The 27,711-nt window shown below is 39.2% G+C and overlaps 1 protein-coding gene across 1 annotated transcript; it reads left to right on the top strand.

Moving 5' to 3' along the window:
• HSD17B3 (hydroxysteroid 17-beta dehydrogenase 3) lies at window positions 1–22,177 on the top strand. The gene is given in 12 exon segments (XM_017733355.1): window positions 1–36; window positions 856–1,081; window positions 3,175–3,216; window positions 9,351–9,418; window positions 11,444–11,453; window positions 14,826–14,933; window positions 15,390–15,457; window positions 16,200–16,237; window positions 17,587–17,609; window positions 19,406–19,537; window positions 20,426–20,457; window positions 20,766–22,177. Coding segments are annotated over 12 exon segments (939 nt in total). The 3' UTR covers window positions 20,922–22,177.
• The last annotated feature ends 5,534 nt before the right edge of the window (window positions 22,178–27,711 follow it).

Genomic DNA, 27,711 nt, shown 5'->3' with positions numbered 1-27,711 from the left:
ATGGAAGTGCAGAAGAGAAGACTGGCAGCTGTGGAAGTTTGTGTTTTGATTCCATCATCAAATAGAAGGGGTTTTTTAAAATTTTAGGGGCATTGATTTAAAGGAGTTATTCGGCATTATTTTTACATGTGGGAAACAGTGAAATCTCTTCAAATTTAAAGTATTCCTTGAATAGTGGGTGATTCTTTGGGTTGTTTGTGAGTGTTTGTAAATACTTTCGTAAGTGTAATATTTACACCTTTTTTTTCATTTGACCAGGCTTACTTATGAGGAAAAGCATAAAGGGAAAATTAAGACGGCTTTAGTGTGAGGAAACTGGGTTCTTAAGCTAAAACAGTAATGATTTTTTTATCTTGTTACAGATAAGCTAATGTTACCTTTCTTGTGATTCAGACATTGTCTTTGCTTGTCAAGCAGCAGCACAATTGTGGGTTTCTGTCTGAAGGTGTCAGTAATGTGACACGATAAATATTTTTTTCTCGTTTCAGTATGAATTTGTCCTGGAAATGTCTGGGCTATAATTTAACTCTTCACTGTAAGAAGTAGTGTTGATGTCTGTTTAGAGTATTCTTTTTCAAAAATTTGGTTTAAACCTATCTTTGGTCTCTATGAATGGTAAACAATTACAATAAAATTAGTCTTTTGGATTTGTGTAGTTTCCAGAAAAGGAGTGAAACATTTCTTCTCAGGCCAACATCAGAAATCATTGTTTAGTTTGGATTTTCTTAATAGTTTACAAATCTGGGTGTAATGTAGTGATGTTATTCTAATCTAAGTCCCGGACATTTCCTGGGAAGAATGAAATAATATGATTTGATTAATCTTCTCACTTCTCTGCCAAGGCTCAGAGAGTAGCAGTGTGCTGGAAAGAGGCATTTTCCAGGCAAAGAGTGTCTGATTCTTACAGGCTCACTACCTTCACTTGCCATGGAAGTGTTCCAGCATCAGCTACTCAGTCTTGTCGGGGGCCTGATGTGTTTCTGGATTCTAGTAAAATGCATCAGATTTATGAAATACCTTTCCCCACGTATCTGGAATTCTTTGCCTTAGGCTTTCTTTCGGTCAGTGGGAGAATGGGCAGGTAAAGGAAACTGCATCATCTTCTACTTGTAATTGAGTGGTGGATTGTTACATTACTAATTGGGAATGGTTTTCCTTGCATTTCTTTACCCTGTTCCTTCAGGATGAAACAGTGTCCACTACATATGGTTTGCTTGATTCCTTTTACTTTTCTCCTAAAACTTTGGAGCCTGAAGGTTTTGCGTACTTGGGGAGAACAGAAAACTAGTCAGACCAGTAACAGCTCACACCCCAGTGTGTAGATGTGAATCTCTCCCTGTTGCTATTTCTGATGTTTTCTCTCTGCTGCAAATGCTTTCATTTTAATAGCATTGCCTAGATCCTCAGTTTCCTGGTATGTGAAGCTGCTAGTTTATGTCTAGCATATGTTCTCCAGCTTTCAAAGCAACTTTTCTTGTCCCTGGTGACGTTGCTCCAGTGTGTTTTTTTCCAAATTGCTGACCTATCCTTAATGATATCGTTAATGAGCTAAATGTACTTTAGTCTAAAATCTTGAAAGGCTGCAAGTTGGCAGTGCTTTTTTAAAGATAGTATACATTCTCATAAAATAACAAAAAGTTTAATAAGCACCTTTTTCTTCCTATTGATCATTGATATTTTTCTTAAACTTGTTAGATGATGAGGAAGGAATGAACAGGTACTGCTGTTCCTGGGTTCCTTAGATGCCAGTGTTGCTGATGGCAGTTTCTTGCTAAGAAGTGACCTGAATAGTAGACCTATGCTCGATTCCTTTTTCCTGCATTAGACTTGATGTGACAAAATATATTAATTTATTAAATCTCTAAAATACATTAATTAAAGATATAATTAAATATTAAATATATATTTAATTACCACATCTTATAGTAGACTAATAAATTAAATCCATTCATGTGTAGAAGACCTGCCTGAATACCAGATACTTCCAAGGCAGTGCATAGGTCTCATTTTGATTTAAGTGAGGCAAGGACCTCCCTACTGTGTATGAGATAAGGAGCATCATGTGGAACTTTGTGTGTAAAATCTTTCTTTCCACTTAAGATTGGAACACTTGTTTCCTTTAATGGACCTTTATGCTGTGTTTTTATAAACAAAGTCTTCTGGCCCCACTAAAATTCATAAGGTTCAGATAATTTTCTGTGTCATGTGATGCTGAGAATCATGAAAATTAAAGCTGGCATGTGGAAGCTTGTTTCCCAGCAGACTCTTTGCTTTTCATCTACAGGTCTGCTAGGAAGCTGAATATCCACTGCTGCTTCACTGGGATCTCATTTCCCTGTGAAATGAGAGAGTAATTGCTCTTCTGTTGGCAACACCTAACTGTTCAAAAACACCTTGCTTTCTGTGCCTCTGGCAATGCAGAAGTCCTTAATCCACATTTTTTTAATAGTGACTAATTTTTCATTTGCTCTAAAACTTACCAGGTTTACCTTGGAACTGCTTTGGTGCTTTGCTACTTTATTTCTTCTGTATTTCTAAGGTGATAAGGATTTTTCTTTCTATAGTTCCTCTTTGGTATTTATATGCACAGTGTTTAAAGTTCACGGTGCTTGACAAATGCCAGGACTTGTTTATTTTCCCAGTAAGACTAAATCCAAAAGTAAACTGTGTAGTACAGCTCTGAAGGAAGAGCATTTTATAGATGGTGGCAAGTTTGCTGTGATGTTTCCTTACAGACAGAAATCTTGTGTGAGAGATTGTTTTATCAGCTTCAGTCACCAGTCTTTATCTCCTACCATTCTGCCACCAGCATATAAGTACAAATCTTGCAAAACAGAATTTGTGAAAATACGTATATGGAAGAAAATTCTGCCAGCTCTTAGACAATTGACTTGTTGCTGGTTGTTGACACCGCTGAAAATGAGAGTAATAACTACCTCCTGTACCACATGGGCTACCTTGGGGAGAGATTTGCTTTGAAGACAGAAAGTGCTGAATGAACTGACATTCATAGGTCACAAGGCAAAAAAAATTTAGAAGATTGATTCTATTCTTCAATGGAGATATTTAGGTTGCGTTATTCAAGAAAAGCAGGTGATGAAGATTAAACAATTCAGAGAGAATAAGCTAAACCAGAACTCCAGATGTAATCCCTATCCTTTTTGCTTTTTCCAGTGGTCACAGGAGCAGGATGTATGGGAAAAACATATTCCTTCAGGCAAAATAGATCACCTACCCTTCATTTTATCTTAGCAAAATGGCAATTGCTATCCCTCCATCAGTGTCCTAAAGTTAGTAAAATTATTCTAGAATTCAAACTGTGACAAACATGGTGCTAATCCTTCTCTCCTGTATAGCCAGAATAACATTAATCAGATTCTGGAAGGAAACCAGTGCTGCATTTCAGAGGAAACTCATTCAGGCCTCAGTGGTCTCAGCAAACCAGGGAACTAAAATGAGTGATTCAAAAGAGGGCCTATTGTCTGTCCAGAGAAGGAAGTCTCCTAAATTGTCCCTTTTTTTCCCAGTTTCACGGCTAATCTGCAGTGAGCTGGTCCAGTATTAAAACACAAAATGTAATTTTCCAGCCCTTACACTTGCAAACACATTTTGAAAGTTATATCTGAAATAACCAAAAAGGCAGAATCTTGTATAAATTAATATAAGATGCAAGTTATGGAAAGTATAAAGAATCCTAATGGTCTAATTCGAAATCAGGAGCTCTAGGAGGCTGCAGGAGGAAGAAGATCTCTGTGCTGTCCCTGTAGCCACTGCTGTGCAGTGTTTATTTTCCTAGGAAGTGTACCTTCCTATTCACCCATGCTGGTCAGCACTCAGGGCAGGCTGGCCTTGTACTGTGTTGTACCAGCCTTGCTATTGCTGATCGTGAGCATTCCTTTCTAGAAGCTAAACAGCAGTGAATCATAAGTTGCTGTCTTCCGAGCTGAGGTGACGGGGTAACAAAGCCTGTAACAAGAGTTACAAGAGCCTGTACGCAAGAGTTTAGATGTGATGCCTTCTTATAGATTATAAAATACATTTCACAGGAAAAGAAAACAAATTGTTTTTTTATTGATTTACAGGATTTTTGCACTAGTCTTTTCATTGTGCATTGTTTAAACACCTACCTAACTATGTCTTCCTTTACTGGGAATGGCAATACAACAGCTACTTTTGAAAGAACGTTGAATGTAGGAAGCTCAAAGACCAATACCATGTATTAGAGTTTAATATTTAGCCTAGTTGTGATAAAAATCCCATGGGAGAGAAAGGAAAATGCTGCCTCCCGTCTACTCACTGAGTTGCTGTAGTAATAAGCAAATGGGAAGGGTCTGATGAATACGTAGCTCAGGGGGAATGGGATGGGATCAATACAGGGAAAGCAGTCATCAGAAATGCCTAAACATTATTACCATGTTTCTGGGTGAAAGACCCTGTTTATGCAGCTTGCTGAACTAATTTTCTGTGTGAGCATCTGGTGATATTTTATCCATGTGAAGGCTGCAAGAACCTGTGAATGTCTAGATTGGACCTTCTGTCGTTGTTCTGCTTCCTTTGTGCTATATGGGTTATGCAAGAGCAAATCCCATTAAAAGGCCAGCTATAACACGTGAATGGCTGCATTATACCACAAAAAAGAGTAAACCAGCTACTGTCCTTTTTTTTTTAAAGTTGGCTGGAGCTGGCTAGATTTTGTGGAACATTTGTTCATTATTTTTGGCATTTGTGGGATGACTGAGAGTCATCTTTCTCCGTGCTGAGATGTACCATCCTGTCCAGGTGGTTCCTTTGATTGAAGCTGTGCTCAGCTGCTGCTCTGTGGGACAGATCCCAAGCCCACACCACATGAGCTCATAGCGTGGCACATCATCTTGCTGGCTGAGGTTGAAGCACGCGCTTGTGTGTGGCTTGTGGATAAATAAATCTGATCCTGCTGTTTTAATATTTGTGTGCCTTCAGAATTTCTGGCTCAGCACCACTGTCTTGCTACTCTGATGTCAGGGTACAAAATTCTCTGACGTTCTTCTGGTGTAGGTTCCTCTGGTGTTATGTGCTGGTGTGAAGGCAAGCCTTGTTTGGAGGGCACAGTCTTCTAGAACATTAGTTCTGAGGTCACGTGATGAATTTCTTTCTGATGTCCTGAGCTCAGTCATCGGTTGATAATGAGTCACAACTAATTTAAGGAGTCCACACTTGGTAGCATATGCTACAGGATTCTAAGGAGAGCAGTTTTCGTGCTTTGGGAGGCTAGTGGAATGCAGTTTCCTATGTTCAGTGTTTTATGTGGAGATCTCAGTAGGTGGTTCATTGGGTAAAACTCAGCAGACTGAGGTCCAGAGAGAGATTGCAATATCTACAGGTTCACTACTCTTGTTTCCAAGGTTTATCGCTAGATGCAGGACTCTGCGAAGTCTCTTAAGCTCAAAAGCTGCCTGCAGCTGTGTGAAGAACCTGGCAGCTGTGAGGTCTCAGAACACTACTTAGTTGATGCTGGGACACAGATCTTTAGTTTCCCAAGCTTGTATTGAGAGGCAAGCACACGTAGAACTTGAGCTTATCCTCTTCCGAATGAATATCCAGGCTTCCCTGAAGGCTCTACCTGTATTTTGTGTAGATGAGTGATTTTGAATGACTGACCTTTTTGAGGATGAAGACCCTGACCTTTTAATTGACTGTTGTGATGTCAGAGTGCCGGTATTTTGGATCTAGTTTGCTATACTTATTTGAAAAGCCAGGCTTCTGTTACACTTGTTACCCTTCTGTTACGTGGTCTGTGAGTTCTTGGGCTGATAGGGTTTAAACTCACCAGACTTACAAGAAGAAAAAAAGCAAGTCATCTGTGAGCCTGCTGCTAGTCTGTCACATCTCTACTCAAAGATTAGCATTTCAGGTACTGATGTAGTCTTGTTTGTTCTGCTTTTATGGTGTAATAACTACAGTTGTGTTTTATCATCTGCTACTGACATAGCACCTCAGACATACTGGGTTTATGGACAAGGCCACAGCATACTCTGAGATTTATAGTTTGGCCTCTTCACTCTTCTCATGTGATGTCAGGGCATAAGCAGGGTGTTGTGGCTCACGTGGTCACCATTCTTGTTACTGTTAATGGTTCATCACTCTCTTACAAGTCAGGCCAGTGCTTGTGTTCAAGCAGTGTTTCAGGAGACCATTTTGAGACAGGCTTCATTCATTTAAGACTTCATTCATTTGTTAATTTAACAGCTCCTCGAGTCTTAAATATTTGTTTCTTTTCCTGAAATTCTGTGTATTATTGCCAGCAGTATAATACCTGTTAAATATGATCTGAGTTTTCCTGCTCTGGTTGCAAAGTATTCTATTTTCTCCACTTTATCTTGGATTTGTTCCTGGAAATACTGCTATTGTCCTTGCATTGTGTCCAGAACATACAGAGCTAGCAGAAAGATTGCAAGATCATTTTGCCTTGTCATCTCAGTTCTGGTCTGCTGGACCAAAACCAGGGTTGAAATATTTGAATCATACTTAAAATGAATGAGTCTTTGATTCATAGGGACCCTACCGTTCCAAATCCCAGTTAGAGAAAGACAAAACATGACACACAGACCATGTCTGTACAGTCCTAGAGAAGAGAGAAGGATCTCTTTTCTAGGAGGTAGGAAATTACAGTAGGCAGCTACAGATTCCACAAAGCATTATTAAGGATTTTAAATTATTACATTTAATGACCCATGTAGAATATAATGAATTTGTCAAGGTAAATGTAGCAGTCATATGCATGGTTTGAATTTAAAACCTACCTTGCCTTTCATGAAGCTTTATTGTTTAAAAAGTCAACTCAGACTGAGCTGTAAAAACACGCTAGAAAATGCAGAGGGACTTAATACTTGTTTAATGTAGTTTTAAACTTTTTAATCATGTATTTTTGGGATTCCAGAGTGCTGATTCTGCTTGAAATTTCCTCATCATTAGCTGTATTTCTAAATTCTTAGTTGTTGTGATTCGTTATGGCTGGAATTGGTAGTAATGATCTTACATTTTGGCAGACTGAGTCTCAGGAGCATTTTAGTCCTTTGCCACTGGGAGTCAGGATTTCCTAACATATGCAGCTCCACATTACGCAGTGCTGGGAGGCAGTGCTTACTTATTCCTTACTGTGAAGGGAAACACCATTCTTCAACGTCAAAGTCTTTGTATATTAGGAAAATTTTTTGTGCTAAAGACATCGACACTACAAGTTACCGTAGTTTGAAATATTAGGCCAGATTTGACCTTTCCTGCAGGTGGCCAGGGAATTCTGAGCACAGTTCTTTTTGTTTGCTTGAGGGTCTGTTTGTATATTACGGTATCTACAATGTCCTACAAACCCTATTTCTGAAAAGCATGCACCTTTTCTATGTGGGTGAGGAAGCAAAACAGACTCCTCAGGTGGATGGCCTCCTTTGCCTTGAGAAATGCCTTATACTTCTGCTTAGTCTGGTGCACAGCAGCAAGAGAGATTCCTCTCACCTGATAGGTAACAATTTTATAAGATCGCCCTAAACATGTGCTTTTAGCTGAAATACAATGCAACCTTAGCGGTTGGAATCCTTTTTTAGTTAGGTTTTAGGAGGGGGTTTTCTGTCAAATGAAATACAGAGACAAAGCTGATATGATACTGAGAAGCCCAGTGAAGCAGAACTTTTTTGTGTATGACATGGCTGATACTTGGTGTTGCATCTGAAGGTGCAAAAATTAAAACAATCCCTATCCAAACACCCCCAAATGACAGAAAGGAGCAAGTGATCCTGGAAACAGAGACCATATCTGACTGAAAATGCCTTGGGTCAAATTCCTTGAAGAAAAATCAAAGTCTACCAATATGTAGGCAACTATAGTTCTCCTCTTGAGAGTTTTAAGTGGAGTACTTAAAGCAGACTTTTGAAACCCCAAAGCACCCAAGTCTGTGCAGATATCTCTGGAGCACTGATCAATTAATGTTAGAGGATCTCCAAAAGTACAGAATTGTGAGAAAAGCTGAAAATGCAAATGGTTGTTGCTGATGCCTTTAGCAGGAAGACATCCCCTTGTGCTCTTGATGGAGAAAATTTTTGAAAGAAGATCCTAATTTCTTAACATTCTGTGTGTTGTTTCATGAGAACCCAACAGGACAAACTGTTTCCTCAAATAGTTTTAAGAAGAAAGTCAGCTATGGAAATGAATGGATCTTCAGTGGGTGGCCTTTGCCAGTTATTTCTTCTTTTAAGCAAATCTGGTTCTTTCAGATGACATGAGCTTTATGTTCTGTGATGGCTAATTTAGCTCTCTTTCTCCTTTCTCTCATGGGCATTTTTCTAGTTCTAGTTTTATCTTTCTTTATGCATGCAACTCAGCTCAGCTACCACTTGTTGTTAACCTCATTTCAAAAACTGAGGGTGTGTTCCTTTCTCTGGCTTTGCCTAAAAATCTGATGGGCATGGGAGGCCTCAGAAAAACAGGAGAAAACCATTCTCTATTTGTTCCTCATTTGTTCTGCAGATGGTAATACCAAACTGACCATAAATGGATTGTTATGTTTAATAGTTTTTGCAGCTATAAAATTCCAGCTATTGCCAACATCTTTGTGGATGTATATTTGTGTGACTATTTTGAGAATTTATGCATATAATTCACCTTTTTTCTTTGATTTTTATTTTTTTTTCCTTTTAAGTTTGCATCTACTTGAAAAAAATGAAAAAAAAAACAGTTAAAATTTTTCCTTCTACCCTGCATCAGATTTTATTTCTATTAAATAAAAGTTAATAAAGTCCAAATGCTTTCTAGCTTTTGGGCCTTCAATTCAATAGCCTTAATGTACTTCCTCAGGAAAAAAAAAGTGATGATGGAAGGTGATGTTGTAAAATGACTGGAAAGTCAGAAACGAGTCCAGGCTCCAAAATAAAAATAAAAATAAAGATAAAAATTAAGTTAAAAATAAAGATAAAGATAAAAATAAAAATAAATAAAAATAAAAATAAAAATAAAAATAAAAATAAAAATAAAAATGTGTTTCTAGTAAATGTCATGTGGTTTTCACTCCCTGAAGACACTCATTCATTTGAAGTTGACTCCAATTATTTATATTTGTTCATATTATGGGATTTAATTGTTGTCCAGTATATTTTTCCTGTAAGGGTCCAAGATTATAGAGTGAAGGAAATATTTTGGACGTCTGTAGAAGACTGATTATTTTTTGGCCTGGTTTTAATATCTCTTGTTTATCCATTAGGCAAGTGACAAGTGAATGAAAAGAATTTAAAAAATTCATGTTTGCTTTTTTTGAAAAACTGTAAAAAAGGGGAAGATTCTTGTCACCTTTCTGTTTCCTGACAACTTTTATATTCCTCTCTTGTATCTGGCAAGAAGTGGATTAACTATAGTGATGATAGGGAGAACTTTTGAAAAAATGAATTTGGTGTTTGTCTAAAACTTCTCCTCCCATTTACAGGGATCTGCAGGTCTTTTCCCTTGGTACAGTATCTAGCACAGCAGAGTGCTGGATATTGCTACAGCTGTACCTGCAGGTCTTGCTCCAATACTAAAAACTTTTTTATATTACTGTGTCCCTTGAGCCCTTCTAGACATGGATCACTCTAAAAGTATATGCTTTCTTTCAAAGAGTGTAATGGCCTAGAAAAAAAGTGAATGTGTGCTCTTTACCACCTTTTTCTGCCCTTAAAATCTGTAAATACAAATAAATAGTTTACCTGTAAAGTAGTTTGTGGAACACAGCAAAGGAGGACTAAAAATGAAATCCAAGTGCCAGGTTTGTTTTTTGGTTGGTTGGTTGGTTGGTTGGTTTTTTAAGGTTTTCAACTTACAGGCTCTTGATGAAACAGTTAAATAGAGTGCCTTTAGAATTAATGTCCCCTTTCTTTTCTTCAAAGGAAATTAGCCATTAATCCTGGTGAATGTTTTGTATAAATACTTTAAGATTGACAGTTAGAATTTATTTAGGAGTCAAATGAGTTTTTATCCTCCATTAACTTTACAGATTGCTATAATAAAAATAATTCTTTCCACTGTCTCTTTTTCTATACATGGCTTCTATCCAGCAGATTCCTTGATTAACATGTTTAAAAGTATGTGTCACTCCAAGACTACACCTCAGTTGGAAAAACTTGCCTTTAAGGAGGCTTAGCAGCTGACTCCAACAGCACATCAGGTCCAGGATATTCACCTGAGAGAGCAGCACATCTATCAGGGATGTGGCAGACTTGGGTGAAAAAGTCTGCAAATTTTCAACATGCAGCTGCCAAAATCAAGGACTGGGCCCAGAAATTTTCTATCCAACATGCCTCTCTTTTTTCTTGTGGGGCTGAATAGACTTGTTTTCTCTTGGAAACCAAGGGATGTCTGATGAGGAAAGCTGTAAAAAAGCCTCCACACTATGACTGATTACAAGGCCATCCACTGGACACCTTCCTGGCTGAGGGTAATGAAGGACTTGCCTGTTCCGAAGGTACTGCTGAGATAGCCTACCCTGCAAACACTCCTACACCTTCTGCACTGACCCATGGCTTTTCAGTTGTGAGGAAGCTTCTCTCACAGCAGCAGTGTTATCCATGTAATCCAAGGTGCAGGGAGGTGTGTGGTGTGATCCCAGCAGTCAGGCTGCACTGATGAGGTTTTGACACTGTTCTACCTGGTTGTGGGCATAGCCTTTCTCACAGCTTGCTGACACTGGGGGCAAATCCCGGTGAGATCTTTCAGCTGGTTTTGGCTGAAGTCCAGAGTGAGTCATCTGTTATTTATTGTGTCAGGTTGGAAATGAGTATCTAACAATAAGTAGATGGCACAAACAAAAGGAAAGAGAGAAAAATACAGCAATGAAAAGCATAGCGTATCTGATGTGGAGGCACTAAAATCAGCAGGGAGCTCTGGATACATTACTCTTGTTTCCTTTTTTTTTTTTTAACATTTACACCACACATTTTTTGCAGTCTATTGGACATTATATTGAACAGACTTGCTCCATTTTCAAACTGATTGTATTATTTGCCTAATTATACTGCCACATCTGTTTGGATACTGAATACTATAAATTTAAAAAGTCTAAGCTGTGGGTAATTACAGAGATCTCAGTGTTTGGCTTTCCAAGTTCTGTGGGCCACAGGTGTGCCTGAGAGCAGTACTCAGAGCTGGAGCCGGCAGAAATCCACAGTAAGAAAAACATTTCTCTAAAAACACACTGGAATTGAAAACCAGATTTCCATTCATTCAGACTGGAAAGCTCTTTTAAAATGAGATAAAAGGTACCAAAGTAGGTGTTACAGAGGGCAGACAGAACCATTACCCCAGGTACACTGCTCATTTAATACATTTAGTACTCTGGTTGTGAAACATTGATCAAACAACAATACCAGGGGATTAGAAATGATGGAATGCTACTAACTGCAGTCCAGTTTCATTTCTTCTGCTTAAATTTCCTAAGCAAGCTGTACAGGCAGAGCTAGGTCCTGTTTGCAAAATGATACCTCAGTATGTATTTATATGACCAGGATCTGTACCATTTTGTTGTTAAAGCCAAATAGACAAACAAACAAAAAAGCCACTTCTGCAAGATACAAAATTCCTCATCACAAGTGTGGTTGGGGTTTGTAGGGTTTGATAGTGATTTTTATTGTTTATTTGTTTTGATTGGTTATTTTGGGGTTGGTTTGTGGTTTGTTTTTTCTTTTTGGTGGGGTTTGGGGTTTTTTTTGTAGAAACAAATCTTTATTTAATGAAAAATAAGGTGTGTGATCCTCAGATACAATAAAATTACAGTTGTATCAGTTTAACTAGTGGAGCATACAGTTAATGACTTTGGATTTGGTGATGCAGGAAACTGCAGAAATTATGCCTGCTAATATAGAATAAAGTAGTGAATAAAAAAAGGAACCCACACAGCCTGGAAGAAAATATACCTTGCTCCCACAAAGACCTGTGAAGGTGCTAATTCACTCAGCTGTCCTCCCTGCCGTAGGCTGAGTTTCCAGTATGCTGTGTCCTCTGCCTCTTGTCCTGCCTGCTCCAAGAAATAAGCAGGTAACAAAGTGAGTTCACTGACTAGCATAAAGCAACTCATTTTGCACATCCTTTCTGCAGTCTAAAAGGCTGTTAAAAATGTCTTTTGTGTCTTGCTGATCCCTTAAAGTAAACTCCTCAATTTGCTCTCCTATCTGCCAATTTCCATGGAATATGATGAGTGCTTCTCTCTTCAAATGTTGCTGTAGTACTTCAAAAGGGACTTTCTGCAAAGATCGGTTCTCGTGCCAATCAGGTATCCATTTTGCTACCTGGACTTTCAGAACATTTTTGTAACTCTGTAAACTTTCTAGAAGGGGAGTGATTCTGGAATGCTGTGTATCCTAAACAACTTCATGCTTCATTCTGATTTATTATCTTTTTGGTAAATTTCAAAAAGCAGCACATTAACCTATCTGACAAGTGGATTCCCAAGTAGTTTGAGGTCAGAAGGAGTTAGATGTATAAACCTTAGTGATACATCTTAAAACACATTGAATTAACCAACTTTTAATTTTTCACTTTTAATTTTCCTTGAATTAGTTTTTACTCCATTATTAAAAAAAGAGGAAAGAAAAGACAATAACCTGTCCTGGTGTTTGAAAAGCTAGGATTTTTGCTTCTGGCACACTTAGGACTTTAAACAGAGATGTAATGGCTTGTGTCTTCAAAGACAAACATAAATCTTTGTCACAGAGAGGAGAGACATACGAAACATCGGAAATTTTTTTTTGGCTCTCTCCTTTGCAGAATTGTTATAATTTTCTGAAGAGCTATGCCTGGATAATTCATTTGTCAGCATGAGAGTTTTATTGTTTTTTAAAATATTGGTTTATTCATAAAAGAGACAGAGGAAAGCCATCTGGAGTACTTGTTTGTTGGCTGACCGTGCTGTTTGCAGCAGTACAGTTCTGTACAGACAAGGAGTTACAGAGAAAGTCCAAATGGCTTGTTTGATCCTCATTTTCATGTTGCTCTAGTTTTGGCTGCCCTTCTGATTGCCCGCGAGAAAGATGGCTGCAACATCACTACACTTTTTAAGACCATCTCATTTTGTTTATAGAACTCTTCAATCAGAAGGTCACTGTAGGTGTCTGCTCCAGCTGTTGCTCTGTTCTTTCCCACTCACTGCATTTACACTCACAATGTCCTTTTATTTATAGTTTCACCATTCGCCCAGCCTGGGACCATGACGGGGTCATTTGCCACTAGAGTTGCTTTTATAGGTTGAAGGTTCAAAGGATGTTTTGTCCCTTTCATACACAGAACGGCAGCTTAGAAAGAGGGCAAGAAAAAGGGCACTCGTTCCTCCTTTCTTCTGTCATGGAGACAGATGTCCTCTAAAACTGCACTCAAGAGGCAACCTACATCTCAGATCTGCAGTCAGAGTGCTTGCTGTTTCCTCAAACTGCATTACTTGAGTAGTGCAGGATGGTCAAGACTTGCAGTTTGCAAAGAGCTTTGAGGGGCAAAGAGGAACAACTTTGTCTCATCCTCCAACAAAGGTTCTTATTTGTTGCAGATTGTCCTGCTGGACCCAAAGCCATCTTTCTGCATCCTTGCTCTCCTGCAGGGGCTGGCACAAGGCCTCTTCTTACTGAGTGAGCACCAAGGGATGAGACAAAATTTCTGGGTAATAATTCAGCAAGTCTGATTCCTATTCAAGGCAATGCTCTCCATCTTCTGTATGATAAAATCAGAATCCAAACCAGCAGAGACATTTTCCCGAAAGCCATATGCACTTTTTGCCATGTGCGTGCACCTGAATTCCTGCCACTTGCACAGAGCCTGCAATCCGATATTCTATTGACATTTCCAAGTTTGCCTGTCACTTTTTCAGCAAACTTCATCTGGATTTCAGGTTGCCCATAAAACATGAAAGCAGGTTTAGTAGCAAAAATTTACAATGTGAACATCTAGTTAGAGGAGACCTTACTGGGCCCCTTTAAAGGGGAGCTTTGCCTTTAAAAATGAGTAAATAAGAGTTTCTACTTCTTTTCCTCATGAAACTTCATTGAAAATATGAACAGCAATAAATCAACTGCTGAGAAAAATGGAAATGTACAGCTGGGCTCCACTCCTGCATAGCAATGACATTGGAAAAATCACACACATTTCCCTTTCCCTTCTAATTGACCTTGTAAAATTTAAGCTATAGCCTCTCTAAAATGCCTTTTAGTGCTGCAAAATCCCAAAGAAGGTTCAGTCTATGGAAATGTAAATGTCAAAACAGGCAAGGAATTTTTTGAAAATAATGCAGAAAATGCTGCATCACATCCAGCCTTGTTTACCCCTCCTCCTGTGTAAAAAGATAAGTTCCACTTGTTAGAGTGCTCATCTTATCCATCAAAAGTCTTTTAAACCATTCTGCAGAGCTGTGCTTACATACAGGATCTGTCATCCACAGTCATTTATGTAATGTATGCTGACAGTGTTCATCTATAAATATTATGATAACCGGGGAAAGAAGTCCCGTGTGGCTTATTTCTGAATTTGTTTTGTTTTACCTTACTGAAGGACTAAATGTTGGTTAGATTTTATAAGAAAAATTCCATTGATTTCAGGGCATAAATTCATCCTATATTTGCCAGACCATTTACCTGAAAACAATCAGGTAAACTGAGAATATTATGCCTGTGCTGCATTATTTCTTAGAGTAAGAAAGTTGGAACAATTGCTTACTGTATAGTGGACATTACTTAACAAGACGTCTGGTTATGTCTCTAACTACTTATTACAGCTCTCCCTCTTTCTTGGTAGGTACAAACAGGTTTTCTAGGCTGGTTTGTCTTTGGTTTTGGGGTTTTTGTTAGTTACAGAGCTGGCCACAGATCAAAAGGTGAAGGTTATGCAAGCTGATTTTGCTAGAAATTCAGTGTACAAGAACATTGAAAAAGATCTGAAAGACTTGGATATTGGTGTTTTGGGTCAGTCATTAAGGTCTGTTAATTGACGAGTATTTTATGGCTGTAGTATATTAAACAGACCGTTGTAAAAATGATGTGTCATAACAACTAATAAGTTTAAACCAAGCATACATAGTGAGCCTGTGGCTCATTGTCTGGTATTATTCATGAAGGAACAGTGAAAAGGTGGGGGTTTGGAAGGTTTTTTTATTTTTAAAGAAAATCATCCTTTTAATAGTGAAACAAATGAAACTACAGCAACAAAACACAACCAACCTTAGCAACAGTCTATTTTTCTGTTCCCCAGAGTCATCAGTATTGGTGACTTCAGTGAGAACAAGACTTGATGCTAAATAGTGTTTCTCCTCACATGCAGCTCAAAATCTTCTGGGTCGTGAGGAGAAGCAATTTGTTTTACTAGATGAACTATGCACTTTGTCTAGATTTGGTTCTTAACGTTGTATTTTCCCTGACTAGTTAACAATGTTGGAATGCTTCATAATCCTCTTCCATGCCGTTTCCTTAATGGGCAAGACATAGAAGAGGTAGGATTATTCTGTGGATTTCAACATCTAATGTAACAACGAGGAATTGTAATTCATTGAACGGGGCACAGATTTTGCCCCTGCTACAATCAAGTATTAACTGTTCAGTTGGGTTGGAAATGAACTGGGCCTGAAGAAGCATATTTTGATTTGGTTTTAATGCTTGGAAGAGCTTGAAAGAGAAAAAGAATGGTAGATTTCAGCTAAACTGCAGGAAGCATCCAGTGATAGAGGGGAGAGTACAGCTGGCCTGGTTGTAACAGGGATTAGCAGACCCGTCTGACTCCCTGCTGGCTTGTAGTGTAATGGGGCCAGTCTATTCACAGCCACAGCTGAAAATATTGGGTTCTTGTTAGTATTATTGAAACTTACTTTCTTTGGGACACCATTGCTTAAATATGTGGAAACAAACAAACAAATCAAATTAAAAAAAAAAAAGAAAGAAAAAAGAAACATAATTTAAACACAGTTTACTTTGTGGGGGGAATTAATTTACACAGGTTGAATAGGATGACAGGATTAAGGATGTGTGATCAAGTTCTCCATTACCTAATAGTTATTTACCCCTCTATCACTTGCAATGAAAAAGCTGGAATTTCTAGGTGCGTATCTTGCTAGCACCTGTCTCAGGATTCATTCAGTTTTTATGTCATCATCTCTTCCAAATCAGAGGGCCTCAGGCAGGCTGCTTCCCTCAAACTCTCACTTAAGGATGAATTAACGGTTTTGTTGCTTCCTGCAGGACCTTGTCAGCTGCAACGTTGTTTCTGTTACAAGTAGGTATGTGACACATTTCCATCCGTACTGGGTCTGTAATGTATTTCATTGGAAAAAAAATCAGTCCCACATTAGAGTGACCAACTAGCTTTTCCGTGTATTTTCATTTAGTTCATCAGCAGATAGTGATTTTCATCAGGAATGTCAGGGTTAATTTAAGGAACCCACCTGTTTCTAGTGCCTGTGAAATATTTTGATCAGAGCTGACTGGAAACTTTTTAACACAATTTCTCAGAAGAAACCCATCCTTGCACTACAGCTGAAGCAGCTTAACATTTTGCAAATTGTTTTTGTCTTGGTATACAGAGACATTTGCTACAGAATTAAAGTTTTCAAGACAGGTAAATCAGTTTGAATTTTAGCACTGTACTTGCATTTTTTGTCACAATTCTCTTCTGCCAAAATGTTTTTGTATCAATGCAGGACAGAAAATCCAGGAGCTGCCTCTCAATTCTGTATTGTTACCCCTTGGTGCTAATTTTGGTTGGCTACTTCCCTTCCAAGAACATTTAGTATTTCATGCTTTTCAACTCTGATTAAGATTTGTATTGCTCTGCTGTTTGCAAGCGGCATGTTAACATGAACATGAGCAGAAGATCTCAACCTTGGCTTTCATGCCTTTCATGTCTTTCTAAAAATGACATGAAAATTAACAGCAGATGTTTGTCTTTCTCTGGCTAGCAAAATTTACATCCCAAATTTTTACTCCTGCTTAATGACTTAAGATAATAAATCACATATTAGCAATCAATTGAAGGAAATTACGTAAGTAGATTTGTGACATTTCTGCTCCTAGGATTTATTCTATTTATATGTCAAAAGAACAGAAATATCTGCAATATCTGAATTTTATATATATATACATATGCCATTTTGTACCCTCTCAGTGTGGATACAAAAGGTCTTTATCATTTCCCACCTTACACATACCTCAGAATCAAACTCTTTTGTTTTTGCAGTGCCTGGGGATTCCTTTCCCCACTGCGGCAATCACATCCTTTTCAGTCTTTCACAAATATTCACTTTCCTCCAAATTACAAAGAAGAAAGCATTCTCCTAACCAGCATTCCTCATGGTTAGGTCCATATAATCTTTAAATCTTTTTGGGTTTTCCTTTCTCCTCCCTGTCTGGATTCCTGCTAAGATCCTGTTCACCATTTCTTGCAGTGTAATGCCTGAGATCCAGGTATCCTGCCTCCCACAGACGTCAGTGGGATTTTCAGCAATGCAAAAGAAGGACCTTTTCTCATGTTTTACACTTTATTTCGAAATTCCTCTTCACCCAAGCTGATGTGACTGACCGGTGTTGTCATGCTTTGTGAACCCCACACTGCTCCTACTATCCTCCTGAGCACAATGACACTATTGAAAAACAATCAGGAAATAACAAGTATTCAATTAAATTTCACCATTACTTTGCACTACTTTTCACTACTGCCCTGTACAAGTTAGGTCACACTCCTGTCCTGAGATGATTCATAGTGTAAGTATGACTTCTCCTTGGTACTTAGGCATACTGTCAATAATACTCTTAAAAGGCACAAAGAAAAGCAGATTTCTGACCTAAAAAAATGCATTTAATTTCACTTTAAAAATCAGATGCATGATTATTGCTAAAATAAGAATGAAAAAAATAAAATAATTAGCATCAAAAAAGATCCTAAAGCTCTTTCTGGTAGCAGAAAAAACATGATGTCTCTTCATGATTTTCTGTAATTTCTGATCCAGCTGTAAGCAAAAGTGAAACTGCAAAAAGAACATGGTGGAGCTGACTTTCTCCTTGCAGTTATGATTCCATATTGAAGAATGATGAAATTCAGAAACTGTTTAAAAGCTTTGGATAAACATAAGACTCTCACTGCTTACAAGACTAACCTTTGGGATTTTTTGACAATTCATATGATTTTCAGGCCACTAGCATTTCTAAAATATTTTCCAAAATGTTGAATGTGCCATATTTTAGCTATTTGAGTTGTATACGTATGGCTTGATCAAGTGGAAAAACTCGCGATTAAAATAAAATTGGTTGAAAAATGCTATCAGGAAGATGGGGGATGGAAAAATTCTTAAAATAGTTGTCTTAAAGGTGACAAAAATAATTTTGAAAAGAAGCAACCAGGGTATTTTTTCTAGAACATCGAATTGCTTTTAGCTTCTACCTTCACTATCTTTAGTGGTAGTTATGCTTTCACATTAACTTCTGGACTTTACAGTCTATCAATCAGTAAGGTTTCTTCTACTGCTGTTAGTGCTGTATGAGTATATGTATAGGAACTCCCACAAGTTGTCAGTCAATTGTAGAACAAGGCAGAAAACATAAAATATATGTCTGTGTCCAGTTAAAAATGTGGTAGAAATAAAATGGGATGTGATGGGCCTAATCAGGCAAGAAACAGCATTTGAACGTATTATCTTATTCTTCCAAGAGTGGTAGCTGGGCTTGCAATAATGCTTTTCAAGCTTTGGAAATGCCCATATTACTAATCAGAGATACGAATTCATCTATGCAATTAAGGATCCCTGTTCTCCTTTTAATACTATGTACATTAAAATGTATATGTATGTATGTAGGTATATGTATGTTATGTATATTAACCCTAATGGGATCCTTAAATTAGAAGTTAGGACCTTTGGATGAATTTTCTAGAAAGCACTATTAAATACTGCATTCTAGAGGCCAGTACATGCTTTTAGTTTTGGCAAAAAATTTACTTCTTACTATTTAATTTTTATTTTGCTTTGTTTTGTTTTTTCCTGGTTGTTGCTAAATGCATTGGATTTTAGTGATGTGTACAGGGAGTTGTGAATGGGGAAGCTATAACAACAGATCCATGGAGAAGGAAAAAGGATGTGCTGGCCAAAGCAAAAAGGGGATCTACCAATTACTTAGGAGAATAAAAACTTTCCTCTGACACTGATTTTTTCTCTGTTAGAGGTACAATTGCATATACAATGTTCCCATGGTTGTGATTGCTGTAGGCATTTAAATGTCATTTATGACATTATTCCTAGCTGGTCTAGACCAAGCTAATCTGTAAAAAGGGGATCTTTTGAAAGTGTAATTGATAGTATAATAGGAGAGCTATGCCTTCTGGGGAAAAAAGAGTTTTCCACTCATGCAGCCTGTTACTGTAATCCTGTAAAGTGTAAACTGAATGTAACTGTTTAAACTAAATTTCAGACAGAAAGGTCTAATTCTGAACCTGTCCTCTGGTCTGAGTCATTTCCCTTGTCCATTATATACAATATACTCAGCTACTAAGGTAAACCTCTCACATTGCTTTATGAAGAAATCCCTATTAAGTGTTTACTTAAAGCATTGTATCAGGATAACAAATGATCAGTATACAAATTATGTTGCTCCACTGAAATAATGAAGTAATGTAAATTAGCACTAGCTGAGAACTAAGAATCCATAAAACTATGTAAATGAAATCCAGCTCAGGATATGTCTGACCCCTGGAATACTTTTGCCTTTGATTGAATAGTATTACACCAGTGCTCACAATCTGTCCTCATTCTGGGAAGTGATGAATTTTACTAGACTCACTTGGCTAGTTTACTTAACATGTAGATGCACAAAAGTGCTAGGTTTTGCTTATGGAACCAATAATAAAATTTCTGGTAGGTGGGAGGTGAGTTGCCTGATTTCGCAGATTTCACCTTAAATTTTTGCTCTGAATTTGAATCCTGGAACTTATAAAAATGAGGAATGAATGATTTTGAGTAAAACTCCGTAAGCAACTTGATTGGCTCAGGTTTCCTTCAAATGAAAAATTCTAACAATACTTGCTTGAACATAGCCAAAGTTTAGATTGGAAAAAAAAAAAAAAAGACCTATTGTTGATAAGAAAGTCTAGTTTTCTATTTCCTTTTTCTCTTTTTAATATAAATTCCTCATTGCTCCAGATTTGAACTACATTCAAACCAGACAGTTTTAGATCCTTAAAAATGTTTACTTCACATTATTTCAGAATGATATGGTACATTGGTAGTGTTATGTTGTCTTGTCTTTTTTCATTCTCAGTATCTTTTAACTTTGGGGTTTCTTTTGTTTTGGCTCAGGTTTTGCTTTGGTTAATTTATTTGTAACAATTCAGTGAAAGTACTTAGTTTCCTATGCTAACGGTTTGTTTGGCTTGGTTTGGTTATGTTCCAGGCTTTTATAAGCACTTTTATAACCAGTACAAGCAGAGTATAAGGTAAAAGTAATTACCATACAGGTGGTGCTGTATCTTGCCATATTAGCCTTCATTTTAGCAAATTCTTCAAGAATATTTGAGATGCCTAAACCTGTATCATGTAGCTGTCCTCAGTGAACTGCTGAGTGGCTCTGCCAAAGTTCTGTCTTCTCCCTCTATGCAGCTTTTTTCCTTATTTCACCATAGTACTATCACTTATTCCACACAGTGCCCTAATCCATTGCAAATATCTGTTAAAATGTGTCAGATGCTGTGGGATTCTGCAGAGTGCCTTATGTAAATATTAGATGGCATTACACTGTTTTTATTATTATTACTTATTATTTTAGGTAGTGATTCCTTATGGTACTTCTGCTCCAATGACAATGTACCAAAACTCTGGTGTTATTACAAAGACAGCAGAAGAGTTTGTTACTGAATCACTGGAGTATGTCACCTTTGGAGATGAGATTTTTGGATATTTAGCCCATGAAATTCTCATTTAATTTGGTTGTGTATAAATGAGTTCCAAAGACTTCAGCCAAGTCTGTCTGCACTCAGCCTGTTCTTCTCTCTGTTTTCATAGACCTTGGACATCAAATGAGAAAGAGAATGGGTTGTTAAAGCTAATATGGCACCAGTAAAATATGAAGAGAGAAATGCACAAGTAAAGTGTAGTGGTAACAGCACAGGACAGTTTTGTCTACTTACGAGACTTGAGCTGAGCTCAGTTTGATATCTGGTTAGTCTTCACCCTCTCTCCAGCTGCCTGTTTTCATGACCCTGTTAAGGAATTTTCCAAGACCTCTACTCCTTCACAAAAATTGGCCAGCAATTTCAAAAGTTATTAGTGGGGGAGAGGAAGGACATAAAACCAGAATGTCACTATCACAGAAACATCATTTCCTTGGATACCATGCTAACAAAATAACATAAATATTTATACATGGCAGCTGTTAATGATAAGCATTACATGCAAGTATAAGGAAGGGAACAGATTTGCTGAAAACAGAGAAATTAATATTTTCCTCTAAGAGAAATGTAGTTACTGAAAGCCTGAAGTAAAAGCTTTTGCATTTAATGCTATGGCCTTTCTGAACACTCAGCTGATCTCTTTTGGGAATTTTCTATAACCTTTTGCCGTTGTGTTGTTTTTGCATGGTTATTCTGAAGGTTTGTATCCTGCAGTTTGTTCCTTTATGGTATTCCACAGAGACAGACTTCCAGAAGCAGTCCTGCGTGCATTTACTGGCTGAGGCAGGGGTGCAGAAACCCCTAACAGAGTCATTCTTGTCAGAAGATGTGTTCTGGGAAAACCCAGCAAGATGCACTTTACAGAGTCTCTCTGTGTGTGATTCAAATGAGTTTGAGCCATAAATCCATTTGAGTGACCTATCAAGTAATGTGACTTGATACAATGAATCTTTTAAGTAAATTAATTCCTGTCTCTTCCCAAAGAATATAAAATTTGCTAAAGCTATTCCAGTGACTTTTGTGAGCCTTATATAGGCTCTAAGAAATTTATATTACTATTTTAACATACTCTTGGAGGTCACAAGTAATTACGCTTGTTTGATGTTTATGAATAATTTGCTTTATTTCCAACTTGTTCACTGTATATTTTCATGCTTTCAGTGGGTGTTTTGTGTCTTTGGTTTCTTTGGAAAAGTCAAGGAAATTTGCAAGAAGGAAAAAAGAAATCTGCCAGAATGTAAAGTACACACTGGGCTTTGGGAAGTCTATAATGATAAAAAAATGTATTTCTATCCAGAGCCTGTGAATGACTCAGCAATATCTGATACGGGATGTAAAAGGCAGCAACATAGGAAAAGGATGCACAGTAACTCTACACTGCTGAATGAATCTAGAAGACAACCGTTTTGACTGGATGCCTGTGAAATCAAATTGGGTGTTATTAAAAGGTATTTCAAGGACAATGCAATCACCAGGCAGTTATTGTGGGTTCATAAATGGAAAGTCCTGTCTAATTAATTTGATGCCGTTCTACAAGAAGGTTGCTTGCCTAGTGGATGAAGGGAAGGTGGTAGCTGTATCTTTTCTTGATTTTCGTAATATTTAGTAAGATTTTAGTAAGATTTTGAATACTGTCCCTCACAATGTCCTTCTGGACAAGCAGTTCTGATGAGCAGGTGCACAGTGTGCTGGAATAAGAACTGGCTGAATGTCAGAACTTCAGGGGCTGTAGTGTGTGGGGCTACATCTGCCTGGTGAGCTGTCACCAGTGGTATTCCCCAGGGCTTCATTCTGGACCAGTTCTGTTCACAAGTTTATCAATGATCTGGATGCAGGAGTGGAATGCACCATTTACTGACAACACTAAACTAGGAGATGCTCTTTGGCTGTATTCAGAGACAAGAGGCCTTCCAGAGGGATGAGAATAGATTGGAGCACTGGGTAGTTATCAGTGGCATGAAGGTTAACAAGAACAATTACAGATTCTGCCCCTGGGACGCAGGAAAGCTGGGCACAAGGATAAGCTGGGAGAGGAGTACGTGGAGAGCAGCCCTGCAGCAAGGGATCTGGGGGTGCTGGTGGGCAGCAGCTCAGTGTGAGTCAGCAGTGTGTGCCCGGGCAGCCAGGAGGGCAACCCCCACCCCGGCGGCACACGACACGGCAGCACGAGCTGGGATCGGGATCATCCTGCTGGATGCAGCCGTGGTGCGGCCTCACCCTGAGTCCTGTGTGCTGTGCAGGGCCCCAGAGTTTGAGAAGGACGGGAAGGTCCTTGAATGGTCCAGAGAAGGACGGCAGAGCTGGTGGAAGGGCTGGAAGACACATCTTGTGAGGAGCAGCTGAGGGCTCTGGGTTTGTCTAGTTTGGAGAGAAGGAGGCTGAGAAGTGACCTCATTGCTCTGTACAGCTTCCTGAGGAGGTGACATGCAGAGGGAGGTGCTCACCTCCTCTCTGGTCTGGATATTCGGAAGCATTTCTCTACTGCGAGAATGATGAAATGCTCGCAGACTTCCTAGAAAGGTGGTTGATGCCCCATGCCTGTCAGTGCCTCTGGCCAAAGCCCTTCATAATTGCCTTTAACTCCTAGTCAGCCCTGAAGTGGTCAGGCAGCTAAACTAAATTATCTCTGTAAGTCCTTTCCACCTGAACTATTATATCCTAGGCTAGGCTCATCTGTGCTATTTAATCAGATGCATTTCTGTTCATTAAAAATCAGTAATTTTCATGTATATTTTAGTTTTGCATGTTTATTTAACTTCAGCATTTCAAAAAGTGTTTGTAAAACAGCATGAAGATAGCAATAAATTATTGAGATTTTTTTGCCAAATGTGGGGATGGGTCTCTGTAATCTTTGCCACGCAGAAGAAAGAGAAACCACAAAATGTATCCTCCTGCCTCCAGAAATTCCTGTCTGCTGCATTGAAGCTAATGACATCTATGGACAGCACACCATAGACTTGTATTATGGCACCATTTACATCCCAGGTTTCTGCACATGTCTCCTATACTTGTTGTTACAAGTCTCAAAAGAACAAGTGAGGATTGAGCTGAGATCTCTGAACTGAAAAAATGAAAATTGCAACACATAAAATGATATGTATCTTTCCTGCAGTATAGTAAGATTTGATCCAGATCTGCAAGCAGTCACTAAAAATCACTTTACTCACATGGGCTCCTATGAGTTGGTTCTGCCATTGAACTCAATGAAGCTGCACTCTTTCATGTCAGAATTGGAAGTAGAACTACTACTTGAATATTATCACTCGATGTAGAAAACATCTGGAAATAAAAATGAGACATCTCTGCTGGACATTTCAGCATTGCTGGTTTGAAAAGCAAGGAATAGAAATGGTTTGTTCATCACTCTATAAAGACTACGTTTTCAAGTGATTAAACTATATTCTTCTAAGTGTGATATTTGTGCAGCTGTGCAGCAAATAAATACAGAATACAAGATATGTTACATATTACATGTACACCAAAAGCTGTTGAAGTTCCTGGGGGAAATACACATTGAATAGGAGGCCCAAGTGTGAAATGTAGGGTTTGTATTTGTCGTTAGCAGAAGTGCCTATTTCACCATGTATGTATGGGCTCAATCAATGCGTTCTCAGATACAGCATGAAATGCTGTACATCTCTTTCCCAGTTCATCCACTCCCAAACACATACTGAGGCCTTGTCCACAGGCAGCTCTCTGCATGTTTGATTTACATGTATTAGCAGTCCCTGCAGGCTGAAGCAACCCCTACAGAGCAGTGACTGCTTCTACTCTGCTTGAGTCAGTGGGGGTCACTTAGGGATTCAGTCACAGCAGAAAAAAACCTGAGGACTCCCTTGCCTGCTGCTCGTCACGATCCCAACTATATAGCTACAAATCCCCTTATTTTCTCTCTGATTTTCACATGAGTTACCTAACTCATGTTAAAGAACATGTTTTCACTCTTCCTGCAATGACAATTGTTTGTCTCTGGAAACGAATATTTATCTGACATACAGGGAACCTAGTAACTCAGAAGTACCACTGGCACAGCCAGAGGTTAGTGAGTAAGAGACTTAGTTTCCAAGGTTTGCAAGTTCTGTAATCTGTGACAAATGACAATTCCATATTTCTTGTCTCACATTGGTTTATGGTTGTGCATTCTGCATGGGTCTTGCAGGCTGTTGAGCTGAACAACCAGCTTGGAGTCGATTGTTCTCTTGATGAACAGATCTCTTGATGAACAGAAGGATATTATTACTTGCTGCTCCTTCATGGTCAGTCTGTAATACATCTATGTTTGACCTTTTGGCTCAGGCACATGGTGTGATTCATGAGGTGTCCTGTGCAGGGCCAGGAGCTGGACTCAATAATTCTCATCAGTCCTGTCCAACTCAGCATATTCTAGGATTCTATGATTCTATTTGCACAATATTAGGCTGAATCTTGCTGACTTCCAATCTTCTAATGATAAATTAGAAGTGCTCTCTCTAATGATAAATTAACCTAAGTCTGCAAAAAAGAGGTTTCTCCTCCACTGACTTTTCAGAGAAGTTAGTGAGTAGATTAGCCACCAGTATATGAGCTTGGAGGAGGAGCAATCATACCTTCGTCTTCGTTTTGTAGGCCACGTGTTCTCTCGGAGTGCTGAACAAACAACTCAAAAATTATATTATCTGCTCTTGCTGCTAAACTTGGACCTGGTTGATGGGGAAATGGGAACAGAAGGGAAAATGGGAGTTCTTCCTAGTACTTCCTACTTAGGGAGAAGGTGGAGGAGCAGATGAGCAAGTCAGGCACTCTGCTTTTCCCATAGAACCCATAGCATGGGATTTCCTCTTTTGTGCTAAAACATTGCTAATAACATGTCTGCACACTGGAGCAGTGGCCCTTTGTGGAAGGATTCAGTATTACCCCTGTTTGTGGAGTGGGAAGAAAAGGTGAAGAGGGGTAAACCACCTGCCCCAAGCCACCCAGAGGAAGGAGGATCACCTCAAGACAAATACTTTTCACAGAATCACAGAATGAACTAGGTTAGAAAAGACCTTTAAGATCATCTAGTCCAACCTATGACCTAACACCTCTTCATCAACTAAACCATGGCACTGAGTGCCACGTCCAGTCTTTTCTAAACACATCCAGGGATGGTGGCTCCACCACATCCCTGGGCAGATGATTCCAGTGCCCAATCACCCTTTCAGTGAAGAATTTTCTTCTGATGTCTAACCTCAACTTCCCTTGGCACAGCTTAGGACTGTATCCTCACATTCTATCAGTAGTTGCCTGGGAGAAGCAGCTGACCCCCACCTAATTACAACCACCTTTCAGGCAGTTGTAGAGAGTGATAAGGTCACCTCTGGTCTCCTTTTCTCCAGGCTAAACAACCCCATCTCCCTCAGCCGTTCTTCATAGGGTTTGTGTTCCAAGCCCTTCACCACCCTTGTTGCCCTTCTCTGGATGCGTTCGAACATCTCTACATCCTTCCTAAATTGGGGGGCCCAGAACTGAACACAGCACTAAAGGTGCAGCTTCACCAGTGCCGAGTACAGGGGAAGAATCACTTCCCTGGTCCTGCTGGCCACACTATTGCTGATACAGGCCAGGGTGCCGTTGGCCTTCTTGGCCACCAGGGCACACTGCTGGCTCATGTCCAATTGGCTGTTGACCAGTACCCCCAGGTCCCTTTCTGCCTGGGCACAATCCAGCCACTCTGTCCCCAGCCTGTAGCACTGCAGAGGGTTGTTCACCTCTCCTCAGCCCCACCCTCCAAGGAGCCTGTGCCTTCTAAGGAGACCCATGCCTCAGAAAGTAAAATGTCTTCAAATTATGTAACAAAAATAATGGCTATCCACCTAGAGCCAAACTTTGTTGTGCTTATGTGCTTATATCCTGACTCCACCTGGGAGTCTGATGAAAAGCTGCCGTCCATGCCTTAATGGAGGGTTATGCCTCCTTTTCCCAGGGTCAGTGAATCAGGGAATTACAGAATGGTTTCAACTGGGAAAAAACTTCAAACATCATCTACTCCAACACCTCTGCCATGGACAGAGGCACCTTCAACTAGAATAAGTTGCTCGGGACCCCATCCAGCCCAGCCTCAAACACTTTCAGGGTTGGAACATCCACTGCTTCTCTGGGCAACCTGTTCCAGTGTTTCACCAACCCCACAGTGAAGAAACTATTCTTTATATACAACGTTAGGTCTACCCTCTTTCAGTTTAAAACCAGTGCCCTTTGTCCTCTCACTATTGACACTGATAAACAGTCTCTCTCTTATTAGACTCCTTTATCTATTGGAAGGATACAATGAGGTTTCCCTGAAGCCTTATTTTCTCCAGACTGAACAACCCAACTCTCTAAGCCTGTCTTCTTAGGAGATGTGCTCCAGCCCTCTGACTACTACTGTGGCCCTTCTCAGGACCTGCTCCAACAGGTCCATGTCTTTCTCCTGCTGGAGACTCCAGAGCTGGATGCAGCACTCTGGGTGCACTGCGCCTCTGTTCTCATGAGAATCCCCTCCCTCACCCTGCTGTTCATGCTTCTTTTGATGCTGTCCAGGGTATGGTTGGCTTTCTGGGATGCAAGAAGACATTGCCAGCTCATAGGTAATACTTTTTATCTTCTAGTATCTCCAAGTCCTTCACAGGGCTGTTCTCAATACGTTTATCTTGTACCGATATGGCAAATTGCCAAAACCTAGGTACAGGACCCTGTACTTGGCCTTGTTGTGTCACTGTTATCCCCAGAGAGACAGCGAAAATCATGACATAAGTCCAGGTTGTAAGGTATGGCCAAAGCAACCTCGTTTAATCACCCATAGCTTTATAGCATGGTTCACAAAAG

The sequence above is a fragment of the Corvus brachyrhynchos genome, unplaced genomic scaffold (genome assembly GCF_000691975.1).
Source record: "Corvus brachyrhynchos isolate BGI_N302 unplaced genomic scaffold, ASM69197v1 scaffold424, whole genome shotgun sequence".
In the NCBI taxonomy this organism is placed as follows: Eukaryota; Metazoa; Chordata; class Aves; order Passeriformes; family Corvidae; genus Corvus; species Corvus brachyrhynchos.
This window is presented reverse-complemented; position numbering and strand designations above follow the sequence as displayed.